The sequence below is a fragment of the Rhinichthys klamathensis genome, unplaced genomic scaffold, assembly GCF_029890125.1.
Source record: "Rhinichthys klamathensis goyatoka isolate OS25496 unplaced genomic scaffold, OSU_Roscu_1.1 h1tg000740l_1, whole genome shotgun sequence".
Lineage (NCBI taxonomy): Eukaryota > Metazoa > Chordata > Actinopteri > Cypriniformes > Leuciscidae > Rhinichthys > Rhinichthys klamathensis.
The window spans coordinates 399354-414014 of NW_026607152.1; the positions used below are offsets into that span (position 1 = coordinate 399354).

General features: G+C 36.5%; 1 protein-coding gene across 1 annotated transcript; it reads right to left on the reverse strand.

Moving 5' to 3' along the window:
• Positions 1–1709: 1709 nt before the first annotated feature.
• LOC130077437 (extracellular calcium-sensing receptor) lies at positions 1710–5026 on the reverse strand. The gene is made up of 6 exons (XM_056242674.1): positions 4791–5026; positions 4385–4676; positions 3435–4229; positions 2987–3214; positions 2742–2865; positions 1710–2651 (listed from the first exon to the last, which is right to left on the reverse strand). Exons 1-6 carry the CDS (start codon positions 5003–5005, stop codon positions 1738–1740), a joined length of 2568 nt encoding a protein of 855 aa, XP_056098649.1. The 5' UTR covers positions 5006–5026; the 3' UTR covers positions 1710–1737.
• Between the last annotated feature and the right edge of the window lie 9635 nt (positions 5027–14661).

Below are 14661 nucleotides of genomic sequence, written 5' to 3' on the forward strand. Positions count from 1 at the left end.
GAGCCATTAAAGACAAAGTGTGAGAGTCTCAGTAATCTGATTTAACTTACAATAGAGAGGAGAGGACTGGCAGGAATCTCGTGCTGGAAACTCTGCTTAACAGTTGATATCATCATCATAACCTTAAATGCAAAATTCAATGTAGTCTACTATCTCAGTTTATATATGATTGTATTGGAACCTATATTTAACATTTTATAAATTTGTAATTCAACAGTACACATCTCCCTTTTCTTTACATTTGGGATTTGATCAATTTAGTTTAACCCTTAGATCTTTTTGTTAAAGGTAAAGAGTGAATGGAACATCGAGATCGTTAAGCCCTATTCCTAGCCAAAGATGCCACATGTAATGCCGCTGTTGTTTTGCTTACGGGCACTTTATTTTTGTTTTGCTTGCGTTCATTTATTTGTTTTTGTTACTTATGGGCATTTCTTTGTTTTTGTTTTGTTTACGTGCTGTTCTTTTGTTGTTGTTTTTTTTTGTTATCTGTGCTGTTTGCTTGCTGCTTTGCAGGCCTCTATGGCTCTAGCTCACGAGCATTGAATCTGTGGGGCTGCTGATCAGTTTCGTTTTTGATTGTTTACAATTATAGTTTTGTTTCTTTTTGTTTGTGCTTTGCTCTGTTTCTGTGCTTCAGTTTCCTTTTGCTAAGAGTGTTATTTCGTTGTTATTCTCGTTTTTGTATATATATATTATATTATAATTTTTGTTTTGATCTATTTTTGCAGCTTTATCGTATTCCCAATTTATAATTTTCTTTTTTTTTGCAATGTATTATATTTTATTGTAAAGTGTTTATGCTTTTCGCCTCATCCACTTTCTGGTCAAATAGGATATCTGCTCTTGCTGTATGCAGTGTCGTCAAGAGTCATGAGTGCTATAAACTCCCACCACACAGTGTCTGTTAACGTTATGTTGGTTTTCTTTTTTGTATTATTCAGTGTAGTTGTCTTTTGTAGTCTTTGGTTAATGTGTGTCTCTTTTCCTTCCTCTCCAGAAGCCAGTGAGGACTCTGTGTGGAACAGGGGAGGCTAGCTGCTTTCATTCGGTGATGTGCTTCACAGTGTGCTGTGTGTGCTGACACAACTTCCTTATTGTGTGTTTGCAGGTTGGCTGATTTGGTGTGAATTTAGTTGGGTTTGAACTACTTCCTGAGTTGCAGCCTGCCTGCCTTTTTCTCGCTAAGCCTGGCCCTGGAGAGGTATTTTTACAATCTCTATTGTGCTGTGTCCTTTGGAGAGAGAGTCTTAATAACGATGATAATCCATGATAACGAGTCTTAATTGATTGTGTTTTTATAATAATGTGTATTTTTGTACTGATACTCACGTCTCGCTTAATCTTTTCTTTGCCTTCAATTGGTAATACTTACCAGTGTGTCCTTCATGGGAGTAATTCCCTGGCGCCCTACCAGGAAGGGCGTAGTCAGATTAGTTTAAATTGTGATTCTCATTTCCCTCCACTCCACATGCCACAATAACATGCTAAGACCTTCAAAAAAATGGCTGAATTTTCAGTTTATGTGTGTATAAAGGTTTTGGATAGAACAGTTACCAAAACAGAGATGTTATTAGTTTTATTATGTACCAACATAAACTATAAAGCTGTTCAGTAAAAAAACATGCCATCATCGTGATAATAATCAGCATAACTTAATATAGGTTGGTAAAAGTAAGAGTGTGTATTATTTCATTCACATAATTCTCAAATATATTTTCTTTAAATATATTACTCTCACAGAGCTCTTGAGGGTACTTTACTCATCAAATGTTTTTTAGAGTTCTTGTCTGGTTTCAATAAAATGATATAGCATTTAGGAATGAATATGCAAAATAACATTCCATATGTGGAGGCTAAAATGGCAAATATCTCCACTGCTACAGTGAATTTTCCAGGAGAACTAACATAAGCTGGTATAAAAGCAATCCAAACAGCACAGAATATGAGCATACTAAATGTAATGAATTTGGCTTCATTAAAGTTATCAGGGAGTTTCCGAGCCAGAAAAGCCAAAAAGAAACAAAGAATAGCAAGAAGTCCAATATAACCCAGCGCTGCCCAGAAACCTACAACTGATCCCACGTTACACTCTAGAATGATCTTTTCTTTGAAGTACTTAAGATTTTTAAAAGGAAAAGGGGGTGATATTGTTAACCAAAGGACACAAATAAGCACTTGTATAAGAGTAAAGGCAAAAACACTGAGTCTCTGTTGAGGAGGGCCAAACCATTTCATGACATTACTTCCTGGAAGTGTAGCCCTGAAGGCCATTAATACCACAATTGTTTTCCCCAGAACACAGGAGATACAGAGGACAAAAGTGATGCCAAATGCTGTGTGACGCAACATACAGGACCACTCAGTGGGCCGACCAATGAAAGTAAGTGAACAGAGAAAACACAACATCAATGAAATCAGTAGCAAGAAGCTCAATTCTGAGTTGTTGGCTTTCACTATTGGGGTATTTTTATGTCTGAAAAATATGACTGCAATTATCATTGTTATAAATACACCAACAACTGAAATAGTTGTGAGTAAAATTCCCATGATCTCCTCATATGACAAAAATTCTGTTTCCTTTTTAACACATCCATTGTTTTGCAGATTTGACCAGAAGTCTTGATGGCACCGCAGACATGTTACAGAATCTGTTATTGGATGTGATTATTAATAACAGAAAAATCAATGATTTATGTGTCTTGTTTTCTTTCTTTATGGAAATAGTGATTTAATTTTACCTGTAGTGTTACTGATCTCTCCCTCTGTGCATGGTATGCAGTCATAACAACATATAGGTTTTCCTTTCTTCACAGCCTTCCTAGTGCCAGGGGGACAGCTCTCACTGCACACAGACACTGGTACCTGTGACAGAGTTTGTTTGTCTATTTATTTATTTGTTTTGCAATTTCCAGTTACTTATAGAAATTAAAATTCAAACCATATTTTTTCTTAATTTTCTGTAAGTCTACCGCTTTTTCCTCACCTTTGTGGAATTATTTGCCCATATAATTGTTGCCATATTGACAGCTAAACGATTTATCCCCAGAAAAGAAGCATCATATAGTCCAACAGTAACAAATTCATAGTGTTGTTTTCTACTTGGTTGCCAATTTATTATCTCATATTTTGCCACTGGATCACCGTTTTCATCGAAGTAAACCTCTTCGTCATCTTTAGTTTTGAAATGCACCCTTCTCAGGTGCTCCAGAAACTGAATAATAATAATAATAGACAAAATATTCAATATTTAAAGCAGTCATTGACTAAAGTGTTTGACACCACAAACAATAAATATGTTTAAACTCAACACAATAATATTTGTTATGTACATATAGTGCATATTATGAAATGTTGAATATGCTCTGTACACGTGTACAACCTTAGAGAATAATGCACTTTATATTGTAGTAGTAGTAAAATAGTTAACCCACTGTTAAAGGATCAGGCTGTTTTTTTGAGGCACATTTTTTTTCCTTGCAGCCCAGAAGGTCATGAAGTGTATGAGCCACAGCATATACTCCTTTATACACGTTGCTGAAGATGGGCATAAGTGACATGTCTGTGAATAAGTTTTGCACTTGTGACAGTTCTTCCTTGCCTGTACATGCAGTAGTGGACACTGATTTGTTCTTAGTTGAGTATTTACACTGAAACAGGGCTTCCCAGAACTCAGTAAAAATAGCACCTCCTGATGACTTCAGTGGTTTTATATCTAGAATGAATTCTTGCAGACCTGTCACTTGTGTTTTGGGTATAGCCAGACCAATTGCTCCTTGTAGAACATGATGATTATCCATACTGGCAATGACTGGATCAGAGATCCAGGCTTCAGTGCCTACCCACTGGTAACCAGTAATATTGTATTCAACAAATTTATGCAGCAGAACTTCCAAGTCCCAGTGAGCAAGAAACCCCACAAGAACTCGCGAAGTAGAGCTTTTAATCTGCTCAATTATCCTCATTACTTTATCTTCAGGATAGGTTCTGAAAAAAGGGAGAGAATATTCCAAACAGATACCCATTTCTTCTGCCACCTTCGTGAAAGTGGCCATCCCATTATTACCATAATCATCATCTGTTCTTATGGCTCCCACCCAGGTCCATCCAAAGTGTTTAACCAGTTCTGCCAGTGCCCTGCTTTGGTAGTGGTCACTGGCAATAGTTCGAAGAAATGAGGGATATTTTTTTTTGTCACTGAGACACTCACAGGTTGCATAGTGACTGATCTAAGAGAAACAATACATTTTGTCATAACACATCCAGTATATTTACATTCATTGCGATCTATTATTTGGTTAAAACATAGATTGCAATTGATTTTTATAACATTTTAAAACACTATATTTTGATAAACTGTAAAATGTGAAGTATAAAAACATACCAATGGAAGCTTGAATGGTCCAATACCCTTTGATATTGCCATGCATGCTGAAGACGTTGTGTCTCCTATAATGGCTTGCACTTCAGCCTTCTTTGTGCAGGGCCCTTCAACAGACGTTTTCTCATGCCCATTTGCAAGGGCCATAGATACTCGAACCCCAACTGCCACTGAGCCACATGTGTCGTAGATCTTGTAGCCTAATGAGACCCCAGGTAGCAAAGTGGAACTGTTATTAATTTCCTCTATTGCGAAGAGCATGGACTGTGCATACTGGAAGTCTCTCAAATTAAGACTTGTTAAAAAAAAAACAAAGCAAACAAAAATAAAAAAACTATTAATCAATCATGTAGCATAGCATTAGTATTTGCAATATCTTATAACGTACTGTTTCTCGGGTTTTAATTACCTGATGCATTTTAGTGGAGGTGGTGTGACAGAATATGTCAGTTGCATAACCTCCCAGCTGCTATGGAAAGAGAAAACCCCTCCAACTATGATGTCCCCATCTTTCCATAGTTCAGGGTGTACAGGCTCTCCTTGCAGAGTACAGACAGTTTCATTAGCTTTAGAGAAAGTCATGATGGCTATTACCATTTGCAGCAGTGCAACCAGTGACTCCATTTACTCATTGAATAGATATTATCATATTATGTAAAATGTGTCAGCGCTGACATTTCAGCTAATAGAAGGACTTTGAGGTTTTTATAGAGATCCTATAATCTGTTGGGAAATAACATAGGTTACCCTCATTTGAGGAGGTGCCTCTGCTTGATGCAGATGGGAGTTTTACTTACTCAAACATGTTCTGAGGGCAGAAAGGAAAATGATTGGTTTACAGCTTCAACCAATGAAACTAAAGCAAAGGCTGGGTCAGGACGTTTGAACGTGCAGAGGGATATTAGCCAGACTCGGAATACAAGACAAACAAATGTTCGTATCGTGGGAGAACGCATTTATTGCAAGGTAAATTATTTTACTATATATTTTGTTAAAATTCATCATCCTCTAACATTTATTAAGATAATCAGCGAACATTAAAATGCACAGAACTAATAATCATCGTCTAAATATCGGATTGTATGCATTTTGATTCGACTGTTTCATCAGTCGAACGCAGCAAAGCTGCTTAAGGGGTAACTGGTGTAAAACATGCTTTTCCTATGCTACCTCGCTGTGTGTGAAATTGATATGCGACAACAGAACTCATTCAAATCTCCTCAACATTTCAACGGTCAAACTGATACATCTCCCGCCCTAGCGCTGCTCTCAGGGCAGGAGTACTCAATAGATTCAAATCGCTGTTATTTTAGGGTAGGTTACACTTTATTTCGATAGTCCACTTTAGACATTCTACTAACTATAAGTAACTTTTCAACTACATGTCAAGTAACTGTCATTAGAGTATTAGTAGACTGTAGTAGACTGTCAGTAGGCTGGTAGGTTATGGTTAGGTGTTAGGGATCGGGTTAGGAGAATAAGTTGACTTGTAGTTGCCAAGTTACTTATAGTCAGTAGAATGTCTGTTTGGGGACCAACAAAATAAAGTGTTAGCAGATATTAAGGCGAGACACGGCAGGCAAAAACATCGATTTTTCATGCAGTGATCAGTTTTGAGATTTTGGGCTAGTTTACTCCTTCAATATGTGTTCTTTCAAGCTGCTATAAAGAAAACGTTGAAAATATACTTTAAGATGTTTATTTTATTACATTTTGTTTACTTGCGGCAGTAAGTTTCTCCCGAATTTACCAAGAAGTTAGCATTCCAACGCGTCATGCCGCGTTTCGTCTGTTTACTGAAGTCTGTCATGACCGGTATCGTTGTAAAGCCCCGAGTCTCCTGCACAACGCTATGTAACCTAAATATGGGCATTTCCTTTCTATCAGTAACCAATCGTGAATGTCCAAAGGGTGATTTAAAGCTAATGACGAAATCTCATTGGCTACTGCTGGTTTCTGCTAAACATGATTCGCTCAGACGCATCACGTGGTGTACTCTGCCAATGTTAATTCATTGAGTTACTGCAGTTGTAGGCCTTATATGCCTGCCATGTTTTTAAATAATCAGTTTTCATGAGCTTGAAATATTAGATATTATTATTACTAAGGGCCTGAGCATTTATTCTGTTTTTGAGCAATGTTTTCCGATAGAAATGTATTAAATTCCCTACTTAAATCTTTAAATGCCTTTTTCTCAAAATGAGTTTTTTGTCATTCTCCAGTACAAACATCTCAGCCTATGTAGCACCTATGTACACCAAACTTTCCAGTTATACAATTAGCAGTATTCTGAAGATATTTTCAGAGGGATTTGTTAATAAATCATTCCTGGCCTGATTTTTCATAGGCAGAAGTAAAAAATCACTTCCAAGATGGCCGATACAGCAGCAGTGCTTGAATGAAGTTCTTCAAATCTCAGTCTGCTAAATGCGCTAATTAATTAATCTTCATGTATATCTACTCTACGTTAAGCTCTGAGAGTTACTAGAGTTACTAGTGGTATAAAACCTCTTCTTTGAGACCTATTAGACGGACACTGTTTGTTCATTTGATTATCTCACCTGTGATCCGCCATGGAACAAAACGCGACCAATATATTTATTCTGAAAGCTCTCCAACAACTTAAAGGGGTCATATAATGGTACATGCACTTTTACAAGTTGATTGTACTGAAATGTGTGTTGGCAGTGCCTGTACACAGCCATCATATAATGATAAAAATCCATCCAGTGGTTTTGTTTTAATCTCCTTATATGTTTTCCCCTGCCTCAAATTGAGCCGTTCGTTTTTGTGACGTCAATAAAACGGACGCCCCTCCCACGATTGTTGATTGACAGAAGGGTTTCAACACAGACCCGCCCTCGCTCGTGAGCTAGCTGTCAATCATAGTCTGCGCGGACCGGCGCGGTCATTGTTGATATGCTGGAGCGCTGTCTATGAGCAGAATGGCGTCTAAGCGATTGTGGTGTTCTGTTCTTGGGTGTAATAACGAACACAGCAGTCATTTTAATGTTCCTAAATCCGAACCGCCGAAGACGCAGTGGCTGAGTTTGTTTTCGAAGGGAATATTCCCCACGAGCAACGTCAATGCTCTCATGTTTGCGCGAATCATTTCACACACCAGACTGCTTTATAAACGAGGAGGTATAAAGCTGGTTTTGCTAAGAAGCTGCTCCTGAAAGGATCGGTACCATCTATTCGTGTTCCTGCAGCTGCTCCAGAAGAACTGAAGTGAGTGTAACGTTTTATTAAACTTTATATTAATATTTATATTAATCCTTGTAAATCGCTAGCTGCACGCTTCACAATGAATGCGTCTAAGGTTTACACTCAGGGTACATTACGGCATGTTTTCTATGTATGACGTTCTCAATATAATGCATAATCCCACGTTTATACTGAACAACGTGTTATGGTTATTGTGTTACAAACGGTGTACGCCAGAGCCGGCTCTGGTGTACGCATAGAACAGAGAGGCGGAGTCAGCAAAGCTCATGATCATTTAAAGTCATATACACTGAAACGGCGTGCTGAAAACAGAGCTGTTTTTTACCAGGTAAAATAAGTGTTTTCTGACAATACTAATGATAATTTTTAATTAAAGTATATTACAAACTTTTAATTTAGACCCTAAAGAATCATATTAGCTTGTACAAAAATGGCATTATATGACCCCTTTAAGCAAGAGATGTTCACATATTTTGACCCGAAACTTGACAACCTGCAAATAGCTGCAAATGCATTGCAGTCTTCCCTTAAATCCCTCGGGGATCAAGTAGGAGAGCTCGAATTTAGAGTCAGTTCAAACCAGGACAGCATAACTGATCTAGAGCAACGCGTTGAGACGCTGGAGAAGCAAAATGCATTACTGCTGCAGAAAGCCGAGGACGCCGAAAATCGGAGCAGAGCCCTAAATCTTCGCTTTATTCACGTTCCTGAGCAAGCTGAAGGTACTGATACAATCGGCTTTATTGAACGTCTACTCACTCTTCTCTTCGGCGAAGCCAGCTTTCCCACTCCACCGGTGATCGAACGCGCTCATCGCATTCCTGGAGCCTCTTCCAAACCGAATTCCAAACCAGGTTCAAGAACCATTCTGGTAAAGTTTATCCATTTTCGAGACAAACTTAAGATTCTTAGCCTTGCTCGGGAGAAAAAGGAGCTGAGGTATCTAGGCTCTAGACTCTTTGTTTATCCAGACTTCAGCCATGGCTTGACGCAGAAACGCCGCCTGTTTGACCCGGTTAAAAAGAAACTACGCGAGATGGGGATCCGCTACGCGTTGTTGTATCTGTCACAGTCATCGTCTGCACCATTCTGTCTTCGTCGTCTGCACTACACTACCCAGAATCCTCCTTGTCTCCACACCTGAACTCACTCCCTCATTATCCACCTGTCCCTCATCATCATCATCTGTGTCACCTGTCTTCACCTCGTTAGTGTTCATTTGGACTCAGGGCCGGTTCTAGACATTTGGAGGCCCTAGGCAATATTCATGTTGGAGGCCCCCCACCCCCAATAAAAAACTCTTGAAACAAATATGATTCCTAACCTTTTAATTTATACAACATTTAATTTTAGATGTTGTATATTTTTACTTACACAGTACATAAGATTGGACACATTACCATTTTTAATGTTTTTGAAAGAAGTCTCTTATGCTCATCAAGCCTGGATTTATTTGATCAAAAATACAGAAAAATATATAGTGAAATATTATTACAATTTAAAATAATGGTTTTCCTATTTTACTATACTTTAAAATATATTTCTGTGATGCAAAGCTGAATTTAGTGTCACGTGATCCTTCAGAAAACTTTATAATATTCTGATTTATTATCAAATGTTAGCAATGGTGCTTAATATTTATTTTATAACCTGTGATACTTTTTTTCAGGATTTTTTGATTATTAAAAACTTGTTTGAAAAAAGTCTTCACTATCACTTTTTATATATTTAACACATCCTTGAAGAATTTTTTTTTTTTTATTCAAATAAATGCAGGCTTGTAGAGCATAATAAGAAACTTCTTTCAAAAACATTCAAAATAGTAATTGGTCCAGACTTTTTACCAGTAGGCTACTGTATGTAGGCCTACATATTAATCAAACTTTAATCTCTTTTTTGTTTAATGAAGATGTTATTGTTATTTTGCTGTTTTATTCAATTTATTCACAGTTCCAGAATACCACTTCAGGAGATGAACATAGCCTAAGTGCTTTTATCATTTTTTTCATAGCTGCGGTATTGGCAGGGTTTTTCCCTCCCATTTAATCAATATTGACTGTAGATATTGTCATATTATTAATATAAGTAATATGATATTATGCATTGCATTGTTAGCTTATGCTATACACAATTCAAGAGAAAGACACGGTCGCTACTGATTAGAAAAAAAATTCTAAACTGATATTATTGGCGATATTATTGGCGTAACTAAGTAGATGATGTCAGGGTAGGCTATAATCTAATCATCAGCAGAATTTAGAAGATAGACCCGAGATCCTTTATTTTAAACATTTAAAATGTTGTAGTGTGTTGGCTTTTTTTACTTTTGTAGCGTTTTTAGTCAGCTCCCGACGCGATGTTATTCATTGTACGCGCAAATTCAAAGCGTTAGTGCTGGGCACGTTAATGACGCTCGCGCTCTTTTAAACTCGTAATAAAGCGGTGAATGATTTTTCCAGAAATGACGCTGATCTACAGTACAAGTTTATATTTAGAATACATTGCAATCACTCCAAAATAGATGACGACAACTCACACACCTGCATTACGAGCTGTGCTTCTTTGCGTGCCTATTTAGGCTTTTGCTTCGCAAGCACCTGATGGATGCGTCCGTTACACACACTTTCAGAAGCCGGCACCCGCTTTGAAACGGAAACATTAAGTGGTTTAACTGCAGATGAGTGACAATTGGCGCCTCTATATGTATACAGTCATGGGCTGGCGTTAATCTGAGGTAATGTAACAGTCTATGGTTAAGATAAACATCGTCACTATTTTTAGTTAATTAATAAATATTGAAATAAATTGTAGATAGGACATTTGTACATTTTTTTATTTTTTTATTTTTGTCCCTCTGTCTGGGCCCCATCCCGCCAATCGGGCCCTAGGCACGTGCCTAGTTTGCCTTTGCGTTAATCCGGCTCTGTTTGGACTTGTATTTAGTTTGCTTGTGTTCAGTCTGTCTTGGTCGGTTCTTGTAAGTGTTACCTGGTGTTTGTGTTCTCTGCCCGCCTGTACCAGTTTGATTTTGGAGTTAATTAGTAAATGTTGGAATTGGATCTTTTTGACTCAGCCTCCTTCTTCCTCTGCATACACCAACCGTGACAGTATCCAGCTACCCTCAGGATCCACATCGGTGAAGAAGTCCACCTCTGCTACTCTCCAGACGAATCGGAGGTGCTTATTCGGGATGTTTTGATGAAGTCTCCATAGTTCGGGTCTGTCCTGATTTTGCACTTCTCTTTTATTTTGTTCTTTGTAACTCTCTTATCCTGTATTCAATTTCTGAATCTTTATTTACCGTAAATTGTGGTGCTTCGGTAATTGGATTGACTATTGTATTTACTATTTCCTGGATTGCATCACTTGTTGACTGAGATTTGGAATTTTTTTTCTCTCTTTCTTTTTTCGTTTAGTAAATTTATTAATGTTTTTGTTTGGTTATTTGTTTTTGTAGAATGTATATGTGGTTGTGTGTGTGCTGACTCCCATGGTGCTCATCCCCCTCGGTTTCTATTTTTCAATATGTACTTACATATTGTCACTAGTTTTCACTGTATTTTAATTTATCTATAAGTATTGGTAAAGGTCTTTACATTATACACCTGAACATTAGAAGTCTACTCCCCAAAATTGATCAATTACGAGCGTGGTTAGCCTATAATAATCCAAGTATTATTACATTATCCGAAACTTGGCTTACCAGCAATATCTCTGACACTGATATTAGTATAGACAGCTATAAACTATTTAGATCGGACAGAGGTACAAGGGGAGGTGGAGTAGCCACTTATGTATTATCTAATTTAAATTCTCAACTTATGGTTCCTATTGAGATTAAAAGTACTTTTTGAAGGTCTGTTCATCAAAATTACTCTGCATGAAAATAAGCAAATAATTGTTTGAAATATTTATAGACCGCCTACCTCTCTGAAATTGGAATCAAATAAAAATATTATTTCTACTGTATCTTCCCTAGTTTCTAATAAAAAATTGATACTTATGGGTGACTTTAACATTAATTGGCTTCATTCATCTACACTTACTGAAAGAAATATGATTAATAGCTTAAATTTGACACAACTTATAACTGAACCCACAAGACTTACTCCTACCTCGAAATCTCTTTTGGATTGGGCCTTAGTTTCTCACCCTGAACGAATAATTAAATCTGGGGTTTTACCAGACTGCTTTAGTGATCATCACATGATCTATTGCATTTGGAAAATTTTGTTGCCACGTCTCCCTCCCAAATTTATTAAGATAAGGCAAACCAAATTCTTTAATAGTGACCAATTTCTTAATGATTTGCAACAAATTAACTGGTATAGGTTCAATCTAATTCCATTTATTGATGATGCATGGAATTTTCTATATACTGAGCTCTTGAATGTTATAAATAAACATGCTCCTTGGACTATTGTTAAAGTTAAAGGCAGTCACTTGCCGTGGGTAAATGGAGACCTTATTAATCTCTTTAAACAGAGGGATAGGGCTTGGTATAAGTTTCGACGTACAAAATACACTGTTGACTGGGAAGAATATAAACGATTAAGAAACATTTGTACCATGCAAACAAGAAACTCCAAATCCAACTATTTCAGAAATTGTCTAACGAATGACTTCAAAAACCCACAACGATTCTGGAAACAGGTTAATAATGTACTTGGGAAATCAGGGCGGACTACAACCAATTTGAATCTGAATAATGAAAGGATAGATGATCCAGCTACCATTGCAAATGCTTTTAGTTTACATTTTTCTTCAGCACCACAAGTACAGACCTATACTTTCAAACCAGATTTGGCTCCTTGTCCTCATACAGGCAGTTCCTTTTCATTTACAGAGGTCAGCCCAACTGATGTGCAAAGGGTTATAAGTGAATTGTCATCTATCAGTGGTGCTGGACTAGATGGCATTGAGAATAAGTTTATTAAAATTGGCTCTCATGTACTAGCAGCGCCATTGGCCTCACTTTTTAATTTATCGTTCTCTTCTTGTATAATTCCTTTTGCTTGGAAATGTGCCAAAGTTATCCCACTTCATAAAGGTGGCAGTTCTGATAATATTAATAACTACAGACCCATTTCAATCATCAACAGTGTTGTAAAAGTTTTCGAGAAAATTATTTTTACCCAATTATCGAATTATTTAGCTGATAATAATCTATTATCTCAATGCCAATCTGGATTTAGAAAACATTTTTCTACCACTACAGCCCTTCTTAAATTTACTAATGATGTGTTCTTGAGTTTTGATAATCGTATGTGTACAGGTGCATTATTTTTAGATCTTACTAAAGCTTTTGACTTGGTTGATCATTACTTACTTTTAGACAAATTGTACTCTGTTGGTCTGTCCACCTCTTCTTTGCTTTGGTTTAATTCTTATTTACATAATCGTCGCCAGTGTGTGTCCTTTGGGGGCAGTATGTCTCATTCCACAGGCATTGTTAGAGGAATTCCTCAAGGCTCCTCTCTTGGGCCTTTATTATTTTCGATATTTATCAATGATCTTCCGCGTAGCTGCACTGGATGCAATATTCAACTTTATGCTGATGACACGGTCATTTATTGTTCTTAACCTAATATTTGTGACATCAGTACTACATTACAAAATGGTTTTGATTCAGTTCAGAGGTGGCTATTGTTCAATAAGCTTCTACTTAACAAATCAAAATCATTTTCAATGCTTTTTAAATCAAAACAGAATCCTTCTTTAGAAAATTCATTAAATATTATATCTATGGATCAAACTCCTATAAAACCTACTAGCCAGGTTAAGTATCTTGGCCTTTGGATTGACTCTGATCTTTCTTTCAGCACTCATGTGCATAATATAACTAATAAGCTCAACTGCTCACTTAGAATTTTATACCAATCAATTAACTGTTTTAACTATTCTGTCAGAAAAAGAATTGTTTCTCAACTTCTATTGCCAATCTTGGATTATGCTGACATTGTGTACCAAAATACTACTGCTTCCTGCCTTCAGTCTTTTAATATAGTTTACAATAGACTGTGTAGATTTATACTCCGCTGCCCCTACAGAACACACCATTGTGAAATGTACCATCAACTGTCCTGGCTGACTCCACCAGATAGAAGGCGTTTTCATTGGTTACAATTTATTTTTGATTGTATTTATATGGATTACCCTGCTTATTTAAAACAGTATTTAATTCCATTTAGGTCATCTCATAACTTGCGTCATAATAACCAAATTAATTTTTTCATTCCTCAGATCAATAAAGAAATAGGAAGATATGCATTTCAATATAAAGCACCATACGAATGGAATAACCTTCCAATTTCAATTCGCTCTTTAACTTCTTTTTCAATATTTAAGAATCACCTAGCTCAACATCTTCTGAATATATGTAATTGCTTTTCATTTTTTTTTTTTTACTGGAGTCATTGTAACCTATTTTTGGCATGGTACATACATTTTTGTCTGTATATGAGTTTATTTGTGTCTAGATGTGTGTTTTGGTACATATTATATGTGTTTACTTTGTTTAGGGATGAGTGCGTCACCTTTAGAGAGTCTTGGATGAGTGAATGTCTTGTTTGTATTGGTTTTGTTTATATATTTCTGTATTTACCATTTTTGTAAAGTATGTTGTTTTTTTCTTATTGTGTATTTGCTTTTTGTTTTGTTTTTTTCTGTTTTTGTTTTTTTTGTTATGTCATATTTGACACGTGTTGTAAGGTCAGTTTTTGTATCTAGATTCGAGGACCCCCTCGAAAACGAGATGGTTCATCTCAAGGGGTTATTCCTCCTCAATAAAATAAATGTCAAATATATATATATTTATGTGACATTTTAATAAAAATAATATGGTGAAAATCGATTTTTTAAGGGTATGGACAGTATATTTTGATTTCCTAGGTAATGAAAGCATATATCCTGAAATCCCTCTGAACTTTTTTTTCATCTTGTGTGTAAACAAAATGAAAAAAGAATTTTGCACCTGGCTTTATCATATGTGATGCGATCTGGGAAAACCCACCACATAGTGAAATTTGACATATTACAGGTTTTGAGACCAT

Bases quoted from the DNA above. Each gene is read 5' to 3' on its own strand.
- LOC130077437 (XM_056242674.1), bottom strand. From the start codon at position 5,005: ATGGAGTCACTGGTTGCACTGCTGCAAATGGTAATAGCCATCATGACT. The intron at 4,230-4,384 runs GTATGTTTTTAT...TGTTTCTCTTAG, and splicing joins GACCATTCAAGCTTCCATTG to ATCAGTCACTATGCAACCTG. The intron at 2,866-2,986 runs GTGAGGAAAAAG...ACTCTGTCACAG, and splicing joins GGGCAAATAATTCCACAAAG to GTACCAGTGTCTGTGTGCAG.